A 19,906-nucleotide genomic window follows, 5' to 3' on the forward strand; every position below is an offset into this window, starting at 1 on the left:
ATTATACTGACGACTCAACTTATGTTACCAGAAGCAATCATACATGTACTTGCAAACTGAAATGAACTTTGATGCTTTGACAATATCTGGGGTTTTCCGCGAGAATTTGTCTTTAAATCATGAATCGAGAAAGAGATAACTGAAAAGAGAAAACGTTCGAGTCTTCTGAAGTTAGGGCGCCAAACTGCGTATAATACGCTTCTCGACGGCAAATCTTTGAGAGTTGATAGCTAAAGGATTAGTCAGTGAGCGAAACCTACATAGAATATTTATATTTATGAAAATCACCCATTTTATTGGTTATTTTTTATGTCACTTAGTTCGAAGTTGAACGTTTTAATGTGACGCAAGGCTGAGGATGCAACTGAAACTAAGAAATGACCAATGCAAGGCCATGCAAAATTCATGATGTAAGGTGGTCAAGTTTCACCCAACACACATTAATTCGACCCCTCCTAATGCGCTGACAATATAACAAACTCATTTAAAATTTCGTTTAAGTCTTAAGAACCGTTAAAATATATAAATATAGACGATAACACGTGAAGGTGATGTGAAGTTTGGAAGAAGAATGAGTGTTACTAATTAGACTAACAAAACAAAAACTGGTACCATTGCTGATGTTTGATGAAAAATTAACGACTTTTTATTCACTTCAGATTACACGGTAGTCATCATGTGATAAGCTGTTAAATAAGTTCACGAAAAATTGAAAGACGCCTCGACGTAATAACCACTTCCAGAATTTTCGATTTCATTATTTTCTAAGCGAAGATTATCGCACTTAAAAAAGCTTCTTTACTACTTTGTGCTTTAAGTTGCTTCATGAACATGGTTTCTCGCGCGAAAAATCACTCCATATTCGCAGTGGTAATATAGGTTGTTTTTAATAGAGACGCAGATAACAGTGGTGAAAATGACGAACAAACGGTATATTGTGTCATCCAACATAGCGACCATTACGTATATATATTCATTCATCTCTCATTTTCGATTTCGTTAGGCAGTTTCCTTCTCATTAGACTCAATGCTTTCCAAAAAGAAACCCGAAAAGTGGTACTCTTCACCATTTTTGGTTTTACAACGGACTTTCTCGTCCGCCGTTTTCTCAGATTTACAATTTTTTGGACAAATTAATGATTGCACTAGAGTGACAATAGGACTTCACTGCTTTTAGCCCATGATAATAGTGTATCAAAAATAAACATTTTCTTATTATAAGATGACGTACAAAACTGCTGTATACATGATTTCTTCTAACGAAAAGAAATAAGACAGTCACTGTCTGCAATGCCAAGGAAACAGAACTAAAGGCGCGTTTACACAACAGAAGATGATCGATGATGATGATCGAACTCCGACATACACACCATAACACCAGTCCAGTTTGGCCGACACATCGCGTATGCGCACAACAAATTCACCCCGTTGATTGGCAGCCATGGACAATTGTTTTGGCCTAGTTAGGCCTCATCAGCATGCTATAGCCAACTTACCAAGGTGGGTGTTTATCATCAACTGAGGAAGAAGAAAAGAGCAAAGCAAAATGAAATGACTAAAGGAGGGGGGGGGCAAATCACGTACACCCCGCACGGAAAGAGTTCGAGCCTTGGTTCGAACATTATTGGCCCGGCTACCTTGACCAACATTTTCAGCGGGCTAGGCTCTTCTGAGGGATGACGTTGGGCTAAGGTTTTCCGTTGCACCAATGATGGGCATCATTTTTAACAAATATACCGATTTTGATATATTAAAATTCAGTCCGGAACAAAAGACATCATCTCGAGGCTCTGGGGAATAAATATAAGGATTTGTATGAGTTAATTCCATCAGAGCTTCGAGATGATGTTCTTTATTTAGGACTGAATTGTTATATACCGAAAGTGGGCTATTGCTGGTTTTCACTCACGCGATCAACAGCCATGTTTTTCAACGAAAACAAAAGGAAGCGTTTGCATAATAATAGAGTTAAATTCCCGGAGGATTTGGTCGGGGCACCAACATGGCCGCCTTTTCTTTGTTTAGGGCACCAACATGGCGGTCGTGACGTCATGTGAAAACCAAGAATTGTGTACAGTTAACTGTTCGTACAATATGGGCCTGCCTGTTGCCTGTTGGCGGGATCTTAATTACACGTGAAGCGTAATTAGTTATGCACGTGCACCAACGTATTCCACGTGTGTTTTGAACGGCTAGCGCTCTGCAAATTAAAACCACGAATTTGAGCACAAATTTTCCATCACAAACAGGGACTGCAATGCTAATGGTTGTCAAAAGGAACCTTAGCTGAAACGGTTTTGGAATATTGATTGACATATAGAGAAACCTGCACTATCAGTGAACGCTTTGGACAATTACGCGTGGTTTTGAGGTAAGAACTGTGGAAGTTGAACGTTTTTTTGCGCAGACGTTTGCTTCGGAAATCGATGTATTCTTTCATATTTTTTCAGTGAGGAAAGAACGTGATAACCAAGTACGCTCGTAATGGCTAAGACTTTTCATAATGTGTTAAGAACTGCAATCTCCAGGTATGGTTTTCGAAACTTTCTTGCAAGTTAGATACAGCGTGCAAAAACGAAATTCTAATCAAATACTACCTTTCACTCGTCTAAAACATAATTTGTGTCGTTTCTGCACAAATTAAAATAAATATAACATTAAATATAAAAGAAATCCTAAATCTTATCTTCCTATAGGTTGGGAAATCTCGGAGATTTCCGAAAACTCCAAGATTTCGCCGCGATATTGAAAAATCACTAGAGGGCTGTCCCAATTTGTAAATCGAAGGAGCGTAGGACTGGTAACCAGCTAAACCTGACGCAAATGTATCGTTTTCACATAATAGCATAGACTGCAAAACAGTCGTATTTTTTGCGAACGCAAGCAACGCGATAAATATTCAAACGAAAGGTCTGGAGTGAGTGTAGAAACGGCGAGGGAGAATGGGGAGAGACGCCCTACGGGCGTGTGAGGCTCGGGCGCTTCACACGCGAGGATCACGCTTACGGCGCTTCGCGCCTTCCGAAAATGGAAGTAAACGACTGTTTTGCAGTCTAATAATAGCACTGACTTTTGGCACATTGGAAGTGTTAGCAGAAACCTAGAATCCGTCGGGACAATATGAACACTCGATTATTTCGATATGTCTGCGACTTCCTCAGACTATAGGGGATGTTTGAAAGTAAGATGTTCAGTGGTTGGCTAAATCTTGGACATTCGGCAAATAGTGAAAATCCCAGTGGTTTGAGACTTAACTGACCTGTGAAAACCAGACTCTGAGACTTGACTAAGTTAACATGATAACGACCGTTCATACAGTCAACGACTTGCATTAAACGGAAATTACTGCGGCTCCACACCAACGGCATAAACGATTTACTGGTATCTAGATATTGGATAGAAGATAAAGGTAGAAGCGCGCCTTATTTTTCTTCCTTTCACTTGATTCTGTTTCTCGATCAGGGTTAACAGTGGTATTGCCTGCAAGCAGGCTCTTCCGTTAAAAATGGCGCGCCCTCAAAACATCCTCTTCCGTTGAAAATGGCGCGCGGTCTGAAGTGGATGTTTGGAGGGCGCGCCATTTTCAACGGAAGAGCCTCACAGTGGTATGCCACAGCGACTCTGCTTCGTTTACGCGTCTTATGTCCTAATTCGCCGTTTTGCTGTTATAAACCCAGATTTCAATAACAACTATCTGTCGGATCTGTGACATTCGCAATGTTCATTCAAAGGCATACCTCGTTGACATGTTGAATTTAAGTAGACTAATAGGTGACATTCGAGCGCTTCATTCTCTCGCCTTTTGACATGCTTGATCGGCATATTCTAGAGTTTGTCAGTTAAAGACATCGGTTAAAAACAATTTCCTTCCATTGTACTTGAAAATCATTGGGGTAAAGATGGTAGTTTAGCTAATGGCAATGAAAGAGAGTAACTTTCTCAGTCAATTAGAAAGCAAGGACGTTCCCTTTTTTTCAAGAGGGCGATGTGCCGTTAAATTTCTCGTTGTTCCACGAACGAGTTCAAATATAAGACTCCAGAGCAGCATGTTTCCACTGAAAATGACTTATTTTGTAAGAAAATGACTTTTTTTCTTTTCTGTGACTATATCTCACTTCCGATCCAAAAATGTAATCAATAGCATCTGTACCCGGAAAAGAAATCGTCGTACTGAATCCGAAAACTACTAGCGTTAACAATGTGATGTTTCCTTTTAGCTCGGGTGATATTTTGGGCTGTTCAAAAAAACAATAAAATGGTTGTTTCATCTAAAGCTGCCATGATCCTGTCAAATGTTCATTAAACAAACACGAGCTGTTGCTCGTTTTTTTTTAATGGCAGTTTTAGGGTATTGCCGATTCCTTTTCACAGCAAGTAAAAAATATGAAATGAGAAAACGTACCGAAAATACTCGTTGGTGTTTCAGAAAAATTGTTTGAAGAGTCAAGGGAAGCTCGCGGGAAATTCCATACTGACGAATAGAAAAATTAAAATTTTTAGCTCTAAATATTCAGTGCCAGTGTTTTGTGCTTCCCTAAAGTGTCATTTCAGTTGATCTCATTTACTTTCACTATCCGTTCAACTGCAATTCAGTCCTTTGGGAAAGTAGACACGCTAACGCTATCTGAATAAATGACAACAATAGTTTATATTGCAGGAAAAGTTTTGCTCCGCGTTAATTGGAAGTTGAAAACAAAGAGACGACTTCATCTAGAATATGAAAATGTTTTGCTTTGCCTGCTGCGCGCTTTCTATGTGAGTAATAAGATGGGCTTAATAGAACTATATGAAAACAGCGGTGTACGTTTCCAGTTTAATTTGTCTGAAGCTATTGTAGGTACAAAAGATAGAGCAACTCACCTACGGCCTGGATCACTAATTATCACAACAACTGAAATGGCAACCGAATTAAAGCGAGCATATTATTGTCATTTAGATATGTTTAATTTGCTTAATAGACCTTTTCGGCTTGTACATTTTGTTTTCCCAATACAGATCTTGTGATAATACTCAGGAGGTTTGGTCTTTTGTTTTGTTCATTAAAATGAGGGCATGCAAGCATGAATATGCCTGCATGCACTCTTTTTAATGAACAAAACAAAGGACCAAGTCTCCTGAGTATTATCACATGATCTGTATTGGGAAAACAAAATGTACAAGCCGAAAAGGTCTATTGTCACCAAGATATAATCAATTAAGGAACATATGAAAGTGACATGAGATTTTTTTAGTTGGGGATGGAAATTCTCTCAGTTCGGTGTCTGTAAGTATTTGGGAGCTATAAATGTTTCTAAGTCCTGGCCTAAAAACGGGATATTTAAGTTATTTTTAGAACGAACTAAAGCATCTGGTTTTCGCCATCTTCCAATCTAACAAAAAAGTATTAAACTGCCGGGAGAAAATTAGAGACAAATGTCTATATTTTTCCGAATGGCGAACTTGCCTGTTGGGCATATACCTTTCTGCCACGCATCTGAACATATTAACGACACAAGGCACTTTAAGTTAATATTACACACAAAATGGCTTGGGCATAAGGAAAGGCAGAGCTAATTTTTTAGACCCGAAAACAAAGAGAATTTTGACAAAAGGTTAGCGTTGCAATCAATCGGTATTGGACTCTGGGCCACAAGCAAAGCTCTTATGATGTGTAGTCACAATAGTTGTGAAATACTGAAATCCTATGCGGCTGTTATATAATTAATTGTTTTGACACCTGCCACTAGAGATTATTAACACAAAGTCATATAGATCAGTACAATCATGCACCTAGTACGATAAATGTTCGTCGAATTTTTCTATATTCAATATCTAAAATTGACAATTTGAATTACTTTGGGCTTTGCGATTGTGCGCGACGGTAGATCATGCATTGAAAAACAAGGAGGAAACTAAATGCGATTCTAAAGTGTTTGCTGAAAAGAAGCCGATTGCCCGTTAAGTCATGACCTGTAATATTGGGACACGATTGGAAGGCTGTTTTCAGCGGTCTCAATAAGTTCGGTCTCTCGGTCGGCGCTTTACCGTTAAGTGAATAAGCGGGTCGAAGGAGTTGTGCGCAGGGATTCTGCGTTGCATTTTGCGTCGTTCTGGAAATTTGCTTCATGGAGGTAAACCATACCACAAATTGTTTTTTCTTGACAACGGTTCAGCTATTGCACGAGGGAGGCATACTTTTTTCGGAAATCATTTGCTGTGCAGTAAACTCTGTACTTGCCTTAACCGCAGCGCTATTTAACAGCATAGTGATTTTCGTGGTGTGGAAAACACCATCTCTTCACACACCAAGCAATGCCCTTATTTCTTGCTTAGCGGGCTCAGACCTCGTCATTGGACTCGTAGCTCAGCCTGTGTTTGTCGTTTATAAGATAGCCGAGTTAAGTGACGATGCTAAAATCGCCTGCGATGGAAGGCTCATTCACTGGATAGCTGGTTTTGTATGCGCGGGGGTATCGGTAATGACAATCGCAACGATAGCAGTGGACAAAATGCTAGCTTTACAGTTGCATCTTCGATACAAGGAAATCGTAACGGTTCGCCGTGTTATGACAACGGTACTCGCCTACTGGTTCTTTTGTGTCGTCGCCGGTGTTTCACTGTTTATAGCCAACTCTGATCGTTACTGGACACTTGTGCCGATACCTGTTCTGTCCATCAGCCTCATAGCTACATTTGTAGCGTATATTAAAATCTTCAATGTGTTGCGACGTCATCGAAATCAAATCCGAACACAGACTCTTTCAGCTTGGGACAATGGCAATATGAAAAAATACAAGAAATCTGTTTTCACTATGGTTTATGTTTTAATGATGTTTCTCGCTTGCTATACTCCGTTCCTCACAGCTATGGTTTTCCGTCTTATACTCGGGTATAGTTCGTCAAACAAGATGGCTTACGAATGGACTGCCACTGTTGTTTATCTGAATTCGTCATTAAATCCTCTTCTTTATTGGTTCAGGATGCAGGAGATTCGCGTCGCTACATACAACGCCCTACGAAAATTGCGAGGCAAGGAGACTGAGAGTAGGATAGAAAGAAAAATTCATAGAATAAGTGTTTTAAATGACGGCTTTCAGTAACTAGGATTAAGACATGTGAGGAAAACTTTTCCCTTCTACTCTCACCAGCTGTAAAATTATAGAGATGAGACACAACGCCAAAACATGGGATTTTTTTTGTTAAAGAGTTTCTGAGACAATAGAATAAAAAGTGTCGCTAGCAGATGAAATTTCCAGTCTTTCCTCAATATTGAACACTATGCACAAGAAGTGAGCAAAGTTCCTGACTGTCTGAATATTTCTAATCGTACATAATGCCGACGGTTCACCAGGCACACACGGAAACTAGGATAGCATTGATGAAATTCAGTCAAGTTTTCCTCAAGAAAAACCTCATCCCGCCTTCTTTCAGATTGAGTTCTTCGCTGCCAACTTTTATACTTCACATGAACGAAAGCATTCGTTTATGGCGGTCATGGATTTGCGTGCTCCGCTCTGTATACTCCTTGCGGCGCTTTCAGGAACTAATAATTAATAGCATCTGTACCCGGAAAAGAAATCGTCGTACTGAATCCGAATACTATTAGCGTTAACAATGTCATGTTTCCTTTTAGCTCGGGTGATATTTAGGGCTGTTCACAAAAACAATAAAATGGTTGTTCCATCTAAAGCTGCCAAGATCCTGTCAAATGTTGATTAAACAAGCACGAGCTGTTGCTCGTTTTTTTTTTTTTTTAATGGCAGTTTTAGGGTATTGCCGATTACTTTCCACAGCAAGTAAAAAATATGAAATGAGAAAACGTACCGAAAATACTCTTTGGTGTTTTAGAAAAATTGTTTGAAGAGTCAAGGGAAGCTCACAGGAAATTCCATACTGACGAATTGAATTATTAAAATTTTTAGCTCTAAATATTCAGTGCCAGTGTTTTGTGCTTCCCTAAAGTGTCATTTCAGTTGATCTCATTTACTTTCACTATCCGTTCAACTGCAATTCAGTCCTTCGGGAAAGTAGACACGCTAACGCTATCTGAATAAATGACAACAATAGTTTATATTGCAGGAAAAGTTTTGCTCCGCGTTAATTGGAAGTTGAAAACAAAGAGGCGACTTCATCTAGAATATGAAAATGCTTTGCTTTGCCTGCTGCGCGCTTTCTATGTGAGTAATAAGATGGGCTTAATAGAACTATATGAAAACAGCGGTGTACGTTTCCAGTTTGTCTGAAGCTATTGTAGGTACAAAAGATAGAACAACTCACCTACGGCCTGGATCACTAATTACCACAACAACTGAAATGGCAACCGAATTAAAGCGAGCATATTATTGTCATTTTTAGATATTTAATTTTATTATTTCTCACCAAGATGTAACATCAATTAATGGACTTATAATATAAAAGTGACATAAAATTAGCGCATAAAATTAGTAGAAAGTGTTCGAATCCTGAAAAGGTTTTTGATGTCATGAAACACTCAATGAGAAAAACTCTAAAGCTTCTACAATCCCAACACGCTGTGGATTTACTTTATCACCTGAAAGAGAGAAAGATTGGTACTACGAACGTGGAAAAATCATGTCGTACGGTGTGTAATGGTTTGCCTGACAAACGGAGAAAGACGCTGGTCGGAATTGTAATGAAATGGAAGTGCAGCGATGCGATGAGTTGCCTCAGAAAGGAGAAATATCAAAATACGAAAATACAGAAGGAGTCTAAATCCTTTTTGAAAGACCAATCGGCGTTGGAAGAATTGAAAGTGCTCTGGGAGCGAGAAAAAAGAGAAAGGCCAAACAAAAATTCCAAGAATTCTAGTCCGAGATCAGGAGATACCGGAGACTTACTACGAAACAGCTAAACCCCGTTGCAACGGAGGTGTTGTCATCGACGAGAACGAAGAGCGTTTGTTAAGTTTACCTCCTAAGTTCTCTGTATACGAAGATATTGACACTGTCAAATGCGAGGTACAAGTGGAAAAAGGCCTCAGTAAATTGAGGTGGTCTATGGCTAAGAGCAGCGAAGGACAACGGCGAGATGAAGAGGAGGAGCAGTGCGAAGAACAGAAGAAAGTACATGACCAGTATTATAATTTAGAGAGCAAAACGTTCAACTTTACTAAACTCCGGGCGACTGAGCTTCCTTTTAATAAAAGAGTGCACCTTCCTGGCCCCCTTGAGGAAAATACCGAATTAAAGCTCCAGGCATTAAAAACTAGACTGATTGAAACGGTGGGAGAGTATAAACGTAAAAATGGTAGAAAAAGCCTGCAAAACCTCCAAAAAGAAGAAGAGAGTGGTCTGAAAACGCTGAAAGAGAAGAGACGCACTGGTGAGGTTGTGGTTTTTCAAACAGATAAGTCCGGACGGTTCTCGCTTGATACCACTGAAAATTACAAGAGGTCATGCGAGGAGCATATCCAGAACGATACCGTCATAACGGCAGACCAGTATAAAAAGTTAGAACAAGAGATTTTATGCCCATTTTGTTATGTGGACACGAATACTGCAAACTGGGAAAGACAATGGAAATGAGGGCCGGATTAGGAGTAATATGGTCAGCTGTAACGGTCCTCTCCCGCCATTGTATACTCTCAGGAAAGATCATAAGAAGTGTAATGACCCTGAAACTGGTCCACCCTCTAGGCCGGTGTGCGGAGCTGAGTCAGCTTTCAACCAGAGAATGTCGCATCTGATGTCAATGATCCTCAAGAGAATAGAAGAGAGAGAAGATAGTATCTGCATGAGCACCGAAGAAATGATGGAAGAGATAAAGAGAGTGAATGACGAAGGCTGCGATGAAGAAGTAATAATTGGGTCAGCGGATGTAAAAGCATGGCACCCCAGCCTTGACATAGACTTCACCATTGAGAAGATTTGCGAGATATTTTATGGCTGCGATACTACTTTTGAGTGCATAGATTATGACGAGTTAGGGCTCTACCTTGCACTTAACGTAGACCAGAGCAGGATCAGTAGCCCTCGGTTTGGAGAGTGTATGCCCCAAGAGAAGGTCAGAACGTGGAAGGCCACCCACCATGACAGGAAGTGGAACTCAAGACGTAAAGGAGAAGAGGTTTGCACCATGGGTAAGACCTAATGGAGTACCCAATTACAGAGAAAAGAGGAGAATGTTAACCGAAGCCCTCAGTGTGGCCCTTAACTTCATCATGAAACATCATGTTTACACATTTAACAATGAGATGAGATTACAACAAGAGGGTGGAACAATTGGTTTAGAGCTCACAGGTGTCATTGCCCAGGTGTTTATGGTTTGGTGGGATGGGCAACTGAAGAGTAAACTGACATGCCTAGGAGTAAGAATGTACAAAAGATACGTTGACGACATTAACATAGTGGTAGCGGCGGCAAAACCCCAAATGAGCTGTGAGAATGGTGAAATTGTTAGTAGACATGAATCGCAAAGTAGTACCGGCGTCCCTGTAGACAAGAGAACAATGTTGCTTATACAACAAATAGGGAATAGTATTCACCCATCCATACAGATAGAGGTTGATTGTCCGTCTGAACACCAAGAAGGAAAAATCCCCATACTCGATTTAAAGGTTTGGATAGAAGAAAGCAACCCTGAACAGAATGTCTCTGGTAGCCGCGTCATCGTACATGAGTTCTACTCGAAAGATGTGTCAACTAAATCAGTCATTAACGCTAGATCAGCCATGCCGTGGGCAACAAAAAGAACAGTGCTTACTCAGGAGCTCCTACGCGTATTGCTCAACTGCAGAGAGCTTTTGCCTCGAAAAGTTGTTAACAACCATGCCAATGACCTAATGCGTAAGATGCAGTACTCGGGGTATAGTAAGAAATTTAGACATGAAGTACTATTATCAGCGGTTAAGGCGTACAACAAGATTAACGATAACGATAAGAGAGGGATAAGACACATGTACAGACCCAGAGAGTGGAAGAGAGAAGAGCGGGAGGAAGAGAAAAAGAGAAAGCAAAGAGAGTGGTATACAAAAGGAGGCTATGACTCTGTCATATTCATCCCTGTCACACCCAACTCTGAACTAAAGAACAGGATGCAGAACGAAGTGGAAAGACAAGGTTTCAAGATTAAAATAGTCGAACAAGCAGGCACGTCACTAAAGAGACTGCTACAAAGATCCGACCCCCTAAGACATACGTCGTGTGACAGAGAAGATTGCTTGGTGTGCACGGGAGGGGATGGGAAGAACGCCTGTGACACGAATAATGTCACATACGAGATAGAGTGTGAAAAATGTGGAGATATATATATAGGAGAAACCGCCAGAAATGCATATACTCGTGGAAAAGAACATCTAAAACTCCTGGAGGGGAGAAAAGAAGGATCGGTGCTGTGGAGACACTGCAGAGAGAAACACGAAGAAGAAAGACAAGTATTTAATATGAAAGTTACGGGATCATACAGAAATGACTCGATGACGAAGCAGATTGCAGAAGCCGTGAGAATGAAAAATGTTCCACCTGAACGGCTAATGAATAATAAAACGGAATGGAATTACTTTAAAAACCCAAGGGTCGTAGTAGACAAAGACTGACCCCACATTTTTAGCTGTGGGTTTTAGAATAATCTTTTAACAAAGGCATTGAAGAGGCTCGACATAGACCGAAATTAATCTGCCAAAACTTTTTTAATACTTCTTCTTTTTACCGAAGTTTTAAAGAACATTTTAAAAGAAATTTTAGAAGATCTTCACAGGAGCCAAGAGTTTGGAGTGTCGAAGAGGTAAACACAAGGTTAAAACATGGTTTCGTTGACATGAGATTTTTAGTTAGAGATGGAAATTCTCAGTCTCAGTCCGGTGTCTGTAAGTATGTAGGAGCTATAAATGTTTCCAAGTCCTGGCATAACAACGGGATATTCAAGTTATTATTTTTTTTTTGCTTTTAAAATTAAAATCGCCATCTTCCGATCTTCGAAAAAAATATATAACTGCCGGGAGGAAATGAGAGACAAATGTATATATTTTTCCGAATGGCGAACTTGCCTGTTGGGCATATACCTTTCTGCCGCGCATCTGAACATATTAACGACACAAGGCACTTTAAGTTAATATTACACACAAAATGGCTTGGGCATAAGGAAAGGCAGAGCTAATTTTTTAGACCCGAAAACAAAGAGAATTTTGACAAAAGGTTACCGTTGCAATCAATCGGTATTGGACTCTGGGCCACAAGCAAAGCTCTTATGATGTGTTGTCACATGCAATAGTTGTGAAATACTGAAATCCTATGTGGCTGTTAATTGTTTTGACACCTGCCACTAGAGATTATTAACACAAAGTCATATAGTTCAGTACAATCATGCACCTAGTACGATAAATGTTCGTAGAATTTTTCTATATTTAATATCTAAAATTGACAATTTGAATTACTTTGGGCTTTGCAATTGTGCGCGACGGTAGATCATACATTGAAAAACAAGGACGAAACTAAATGCGATTCCAAAGTGTTTGCTGAAAAGAAGCCGATTGCCCGTTAAGTTATGACCTGTAATATTGGGACACGATTGGAAGGCTGTTTTCAGCGGTCTCATTAAGTTTGGTCTCTCGGTCGGCACTTTACCGTTAAGTGAATAAGCGGGTCGAAGGAGTTGTGCGCAGGGATTCTGCGTTGCATTTTGCGTCGTTCTGGAAATTTGCTTCATGGAGGTAAACCATACCACAAATTGTTTTTTCTTGACAACGGTTCAGCTATTGCACGAGGGAGGCATACTTTTTTCGGAAATCATTTGCTGTGCAGTAAACTCTGTACTTGCCTTAACCGCAGCGCTATTTAACAGCATAGTGATTTTCGTGGTCTGGAAAACACCACTTCTTCACACACCAAGCAATGTCCTTATTTCTTGCTTAGCGGGCTCAGACCTCGTCATTGGACTCGTAGCTCAGCCTCTGTTTGTCGTTTATAAGATAGCCGAGTTAAGTGACGATGCTAAAATCGCCTGCGATGGAAGGCTCATTCACTGGATAGCTGGTTTTGTATGCGCGGGGGTATCGGTAATGACAATCGCAACGATAGCGGTGGACAAAATGCTAGCTTTACGGTTGCATCTTCGATACAAGCAAATCGTAACTGTTCGGCGTGTTATGACAACGGTACTCGCCTACTGGTTCTTCTGTGTCGTCGCCAGTGTTTCGCTGTTTATAGCCAACTCTGATCGTTACTGGACACTTGTGCCGATACCTGTTCTGTCCATCAGCCTCATAGCTACATTTGTAGCGTATATTAAAATCTTCAATGTGTTGCGACGTCATCGAAATCAAATCCGAACACAGACTCTTTCAGGTTGGGACAATGGCAATATGAAAAAATACAAGAAATCTGTTTTCACTATGGTTTATGTTTTAATGATGTTTCTCGCTTGCTATACTCCGTTCCTCACAGCTATGGTTTTCCGTCTTATACTCGGGTATAATTCATCAATCAAGATGGCTTACGAATGGACTGCCACTGTTGTTTATCTAAATTCGTCATTAAATCCTCTTCTTTATTGGTTCAGGATGCAGGAGATTCGCGTCGCTACATACAACGCCCTACGAAAATTGCGAGGCAAGGAGACAGAGAGTAGGATAGACAGCAAAATTCATAGAATAAGTGTTTTAAATCACGGCTTTCAGTAACTACGATTAAGACATGTGAGGAATGCTTCGTCCTTGACAAATTAATAAAACTTTTCTTTGCTACTCTCACCAGCTGAGAAATTATAGAGATGAGAAACAACGCCAAAATATGAGATTTTTTCTGTTAAAGAGTTTCTGAGACAATAGAATAAAAAGTGTCGCTAGCAGATGAAATTTCCTCAGTATTGAATAACAACGCGTCAACAATTTGCACAAAAAGTGAGCAAGGAAAAGACGATCTTGGCTGTCTGAATATTTCTAATATTATGTAATCTTTACATTGTAAGGGATAAATCGCGAAGTGATCCATTACTCTTTTTGCCAGTGTTTTCATAGGTTACAAGGTTTTCTGAGGTTAAAGATGTTCGATTTTCGTCTTATCGCGGGGGGCTACAGACTCCAAGACCGTTTCACATATTCTGTAATGAAAATGAATTTCTGAATTCATTTATACTTAAAAGCGTATCTTCACTTCCTAGTAGTCTAATTTACCAGCGTTACATCGCCTCATTCGGGCGTAATTGAAAAAGAGCTTCTAAACTCTTTTCGAGTGTACTGTTTTCTTTGAAGTTAAAGTTAAAGTGGTGTAAAAATGTTCGATTTTCGTCCCATCGCGTGGGACTACAGACTCCCAAGATGGTTTGCACACTGTAATGAAAATGAATATCTGAATTAATTTGTACTAAAAGGCATGGTTTCTTGACTTGAGAGGATTATTGGTGAAGTATTTAAATTACACCGCCTCAGTCTTTTAAAAGCTTTAACAATGAATTATTTAAGCCAAAAACTGTTCGACTAGTAGTATCAATGCCGGCTTCAGTGGATTACAACCATCTTGTATTGCACAAGCTGTCAGTTTTCCTCTGAGATACGTATTGTACGGGCAAAACTAATTAAGTTATGGTCTGTTGCAGGTGTTATATACCAAGTAAATTGAAATGAGAAACGTGAAATAAATTAACCAACCTTCGTTAGCTTTGCTACTTAATCTAGCAACTTAAGGGTATTTACAAGCTTTTTGACAGCATAATTACTAATTCTGTCATATTTTGCTGAAACTATTTACTCATTGTGTAGCCTTTGGTACTAATTAAACAGCAAATTGGAAGGGCTGGATTCTTAATTGATGTTTCAGCTGTAACGAACAAAGAAGAGAAAATAAGCGAAAGACTTGGTAACTCGTTCGTTAATTTTTGTTTATATTTATCCCCTTGAATCCGTGGAGAGAAAAAGATATTTTATTTCAAGAGATCTATGGGGGGCTTGAGGTCGTAAAATACTGACGATAGCCTACTGTAGAATCAACTATGACAATAAAATATCTTAATTATACTGACGACTCAACTTATGTTACCAGAAACAATCATACATGTACTTGCAAACTGAAATGAACTTTGATGCTTTGACAATATCTGGGGTTTTCCGCGAGAATTTGTCTTTAAATCATGAATCGAGAAAGAGATAACTGAAAAGAGCAAACTTTCGAGTCTTCTGAAGTTAGGGCGCCAAACTGCGTATACTACGCTTCTCGACGGCAAATCTTTGAGAGTTGATAGCTAAAGGATTAATCAGTGAGCGAAACCTACATAGAATATTTATATTTATGAAAATCACCCATTTTATTGGTTATTTTTTATGTCACTTAGTTCGAAGTTGAACGTTTTAATGTGACACAAGGCTGAGGATGCAACTGAAACTAAGAAATGACCAATGCAAGGCCATGCAAAATTCATGATGTAAGGTGGTCAAGTTTCACCCAACACACATTAATTCGACCCCTCCTAATGCGCTGACAATATAACAAACTCATTTAAATTTCGTTTAAGTCTTAAGAACCGTTAAAATATATAAATATAGACGATAACACGTGAAGGTGATGTGAAGTTTGGAAGAAGAATGAGTGTTACTAATTAGACTAACAAAACAAAAACTGGTACCATTGCTGATGTTTGATGAAAAATTAACGACTTTTTATTCACTTCAGATTACACGGTAGTCATCATGTGATAAGCTGTTAAATAAGTTCACGAAAAATTGAAAGACGCCTCGACGTAATAACCACTTCCAGAATTTTCGATTTCATTATTTTCTAAGCGAAGATTATCGCACTTAAAAAAGCTTCTTTACTACTTTGTGCTTTAAGTTGCTTCATGAACATGGTTTCTCGCGCGAAAAATCACTCCATATTCGCAGTGGTAATATAGGTTGTTTTTAATAGAGACGCAGATAACAGTGGTGAAAATGACGAACAAACGGTATATTGTGTCATCCAACATAGCGACCATTACGTATATATATTCATTCATCTCTCATTTCGATTTCGTTAGGCAGTTTCCCTTCTCATTAGACTCAATGCTTTCCAAAAAGAAACCCGAAAAGTGGTGCTCCGTCACCATTTTTTGGTTTTACAACGGACTTTCTCGTCTGCCGTTTTCTCAGATTTACAATTTTTTGGACAAATTAATGATTGCACTAGAGTGACATAGGACTTCACTGCTTTTAGCCCATGATAATAGTGTATCAAAAATAAACATTTTCTTATTATAAGATGACGTACAAAACTGCTGTATACATGATTTCTTCTAACGAAAAGAAATAAGACAGTCACTGTCTGCAATGCCAAGGAAACAGAACTAAAGGCGCGTTTACACAACAGAAGAAAATTGCACGGGTCCGATAAAAAGTGGAATGGTTCCAATCATCTTTGTAAACAGTGAACTTTTATCCGTTCCGCTATGGGACCATAGGACCCCTTTTTATCGGACCTGTGCCATTTTTCCTCTGTCGTGTAAACGCGCCTTACTTAAAGCCCGCTTTAAACTAGCACAAAGAAACTGGCTCGGCACACCGAACTCTCGGTACCGTACCTATGTTTTTCGCGGGTACGGCAAGGTAAATTAAATTATTCGTGTAAACAGAACAGTCAAACAGAAGGCATATTAGGTACCCGTATCAGAAACTGTAGGGGTGACCGCAAGAGTGCATCAGTCACTCTTGGTGGCCGGAACATATACATCCCATTTCATTTGCAACATTTTATGCCTTTCGAACTCTCTGTCATAATAATTGGTATCTGATTAATGTATTAGTAATGTACTATTGTTTTATGTATTGTATACACTACTTGGCAATATGAGCATCGCACACAGTTTACTTTCGGTGTCCGTTCGTGGCTCAAAAACGTCGCATGCTTAAGGCTGGTTTCCACTAGCGACGGATTCGGAGTCGTCGTCGGAGTCGTAAGAGCGATTATGACCTAGTGAAAATCGAAGATCGGAGTCGTAAGAGGAGTCATAAGCTCTCGACGGAATTGGAGTCGGAAGAATCAGAATGGCGTTCCCATTTTCTTCCGACTCCGCTTATGACTCCACATCGCTTACGATCCAGTGAAAACTAGATTTGTCCGAGTTCGGAAGCAGAAGCGGAACAGAACCAACCAATCATAATGATTGGAATCGGGAGTATGTGTTGTGTGATTTGGTTTATTCTCCCGCTCCCGCCTCCGACTCCGACAATTGCAGTTTTCACTGGATAATAAGCGACGGTAGTCATAAGCGAAATCAGTGTTTCTGCTTCCGACTCCGGGGACAGTTTGATTTTCACTAGATCGTATCGCTTCTGCCCTTCTGATTACGACTTCGACTCCGACTCCGTCGCTAGTGAAAACCAGACCTTTAAGGACCCTAATAGCTTGCAACCTGATTGGGCAATAATCGGTTTCTGGCCAATACCTCTTGATTGGGTGATTAAAGTATCCAGGTTTTTTCTCTAATTGGACAGTTTTTGTTTCAAAGCTGAAGTTAACGTTCCAGTAAAAACTACCCAATTTATTTAAATTTGGACAGTTGGCAAAAATTAATGAATAAATAGATCTGTTGCTGCTGCAATATTGGATTTTTTGATTGAAAGAAAAGGGATGCAGCTATAGGAGTGTTTTTCACGTGACGTTCACGACGGCCATGTCATGTTTGTTTATCCCTAAACCAAGGCTAACGGCGGCCAGGATTGGTGTGCCCAACCAATCTCTCTTCCTCGGGAATTGAGCTCTTTTTTATCATGCAAACATATTCCCGTTTTTTGTGTTTCGGTGGACAAACAAGGTTACTGATCACGTGAGTGAAAACACTCTATATAATTTAAAAACATGCTGAGAACCTTAACATACCCATGCTTCTCATTTGTTTGCTTTTTTGTCAGTTTTGTTTGTTTTCATGGGAAGTATAAATAAAGGTGAAAAGAAATGTATACTCCCGTCAGGAGACCCCTGTAGGACAAGTATTCCTCCCCAAGTATTCGAGTTAAAACTCGAGTACTTAGAGAGGTTTTTTGACATTGATAATTGTGTTTTTGTTTTCATTTTGCATGATACCCTTCAAAACACACATTTTGTACTCAGTAGAAATTACTTTGTTTCACCACACAACTTTTAGAACCTTGTTCTGAAAGGACCAGTTTTCAGTTGCCTTCCCCCCCAAACAAGTAAATCGTAAAAAATAAGAACGTTCTACTGCCAGCCCCAAGATGCAGACGTTTCTTAGAAAAAAAACAGTGTAGTAGTGAGCAATAAAATAATAATCAATGAAGTGCCTTTTTTGGGGTTTTCTAATAGTATATTATCCAAAAAATCTGGCGAAATCCACCTTAAATTTATACAAAGAGAGTCAATGTCAACTAAACTAATGACGCACCACCCAAATTCAATCATGTGTTGCTCAGACACCAGAACTACGTAGAAACTAGGATGATTATTAGTTGTACGAACATATGATAGACAACGATGAAAGGATATACGAAATGAAATCATAGACAAGCAAGCTAGTGTTTGAAGTTTTTGTAACAGTATCGGGTGAATTTTAATAAATGTAAAAAAGATCACTTCATTTTTCTCCTCGAATATTAACTATGAACCTACTGGGGAATTGTTATTGCTTTTGAAATCAACGGCAAGCCCGGCTAGCTAACTTAACAATCTGTTTTAAAACTTTTTTTTAGTTACCCTTCTTTGGGTATAAAGCAGGCTTTCATTCACAAAATACTTATGATATCTATTGTGAGAGTATCCTGTTGCAAAACATTTTTCAGGCGTTTAACCCCTAAATGAAGTGTCTGTGCCTTTCTTTAATCGACAGTATTTCTCTCTCTCCGCCTACCTTCCTGCAGCTGTCCCCACAGTTGTTTTTTTAATGTCATTAGTTTTAGAAGACTATTGTTACAATCTGCTTGGCTATTAATGTAGAACTTTTGCGAAACAGAAGGTTTGGATAGAGACAGACAAATTGGCAGTTCGGATGGGGTCACGCTAAACGATATTTGAACATTGTCAAATGCCGTGACTAAAAAGACATTTTGGGATATTTTGCAAATGTTTTATTCTTTAACAAATGTGTAAGCAGTTAAATTTTTGATTGATTTCCCTTTTCCGCGGGTTGTTTGCATTAATAGTGATCAGAATGACAACAGAGTTTTCTCTACGTGAGTGCCATTATCAAGAGAATTTAATAAGCCCTATCAAATAGCATTTTAATCCAATGACTTCCAGATGTCCACCAGATTTTCTTTATTTTTGAAAACTCTAAACTAAACAGTGGTGTGATCTTGATTGGTGCGTTGGCTTTCGTATGACAGATTATCATTCTACTACCTTCAAAACACACCTACCAGAGGCTCCATTCTCTTGTTAGAGTTAGCCGAGCGCTGTGGTGGGTGTTTCGCCCAGGGAATCTGAGAAAATGGCTGACTTGGGTGAGGAAATGATGCTCGAACTCCGCGATGCTTACACTTTGTTTGAGCGTGTCGGAGATGGCAAAATAGATGGAGGACCAAATTCCCGATCTGCTTCGTTCAATGGGTTTAAATATCCCGTTGGCGCGGACCTTAGACCAGTGACAGACGAATACAAAGACACCAGAGTTAATTCGAGCCATTTTTCGTGGGAATCTAACTGTCAATTCAAAAGCAAACCCCGAACCCGTCCGAAGAGGATTTCATTGAAGGGTTTAAGTGCTATGATCGGGACAATTCCGGGACCATCGACGGGGGAACACTCAGGGGGATGTTTGTGTTTCCGAGGGGATAGCAATCTGACCGAAGAAGAGGCGAACGTGTTGCGTATCTCCGATCGAAGAGTCCCAAGAAAATGGCATTGTCAACTATGAGGAGATTAATAAAACTCGTTATGTCAGAAGCCCGAGCTTTGAAAGCCAAAAGACGTTCAGATCTCTATACGGTAACCGTGGACTGGCTCCGATTCAGTGCATTTTTTTGGATAATCAAACGAACACAGACGCTGAA

At 39.6% G+C, this 19,906-nt stretch overlaps 2 protein-coding genes and 1 long non-coding RNA gene across 3 annotated transcripts; 2 read left to right on the forward strand and 1 right to left on the reverse strand.

Annotated features, from left to right (window-relative positions):
* Positions 1-697: 697 nt before the first annotated feature.
* On the reverse strand, positions 698-8,310 carry LOC138024973 (uncharacterized). Its single transcript, XR_011127110.1, has 3 exons — positions 8,257-8,310; positions 3,738-3,825; positions 698-1,518 (listed from the first exon to the last, which is right to left on the reverse strand). It is a non-coding gene; the product is annotated as an uncharacterized lncRNA (long non-coding RNA).
* Positions 5,866-7,761, forward strand: LOC138024346 (melanocortin receptor 4-like). The gene has a single exon (XM_068871513.1). It carries the CDS (start codon positions 6,105-6,107, stop codon positions 7,077-7,079), a length of 975 nt encoding a protein of 324 aa, XP_068727614.1. The 5' UTR covers positions 5,866-6,104; the 3' UTR covers positions 7,080-7,761.
* A 4,276-nt stretch (positions 8,311-12,586) lies between the features above and the next one.
* LOC138024974 (melanocortin receptor 4-like) lies at positions 12,587-13,679 on the forward strand. The gene has a single exon (XM_068872180.1). It carries the CDS (start codon positions 12,641-12,643, stop codon positions 13,613-13,615), a length of 975 nt encoding a protein of 324 aa, XP_068728281.1. The 5' UTR covers positions 12,587-12,640; the 3' UTR covers positions 13,616-13,679.
* The last annotated feature ends 6,227 nt before the right edge of the window (positions 13,680-19,906 follow it).

The sequence above is a fragment of the Montipora capricornis genome, chromosome 11, assembly GCF_036669925.1.
Source record: "Montipora capricornis isolate CH-2021 chromosome 11, ASM3666992v2, whole genome shotgun sequence".
Lineage (NCBI taxonomy): Eukaryota > Metazoa > Cnidaria > Anthozoa > Scleractinia > Acroporidae > Montipora > Montipora capricornis.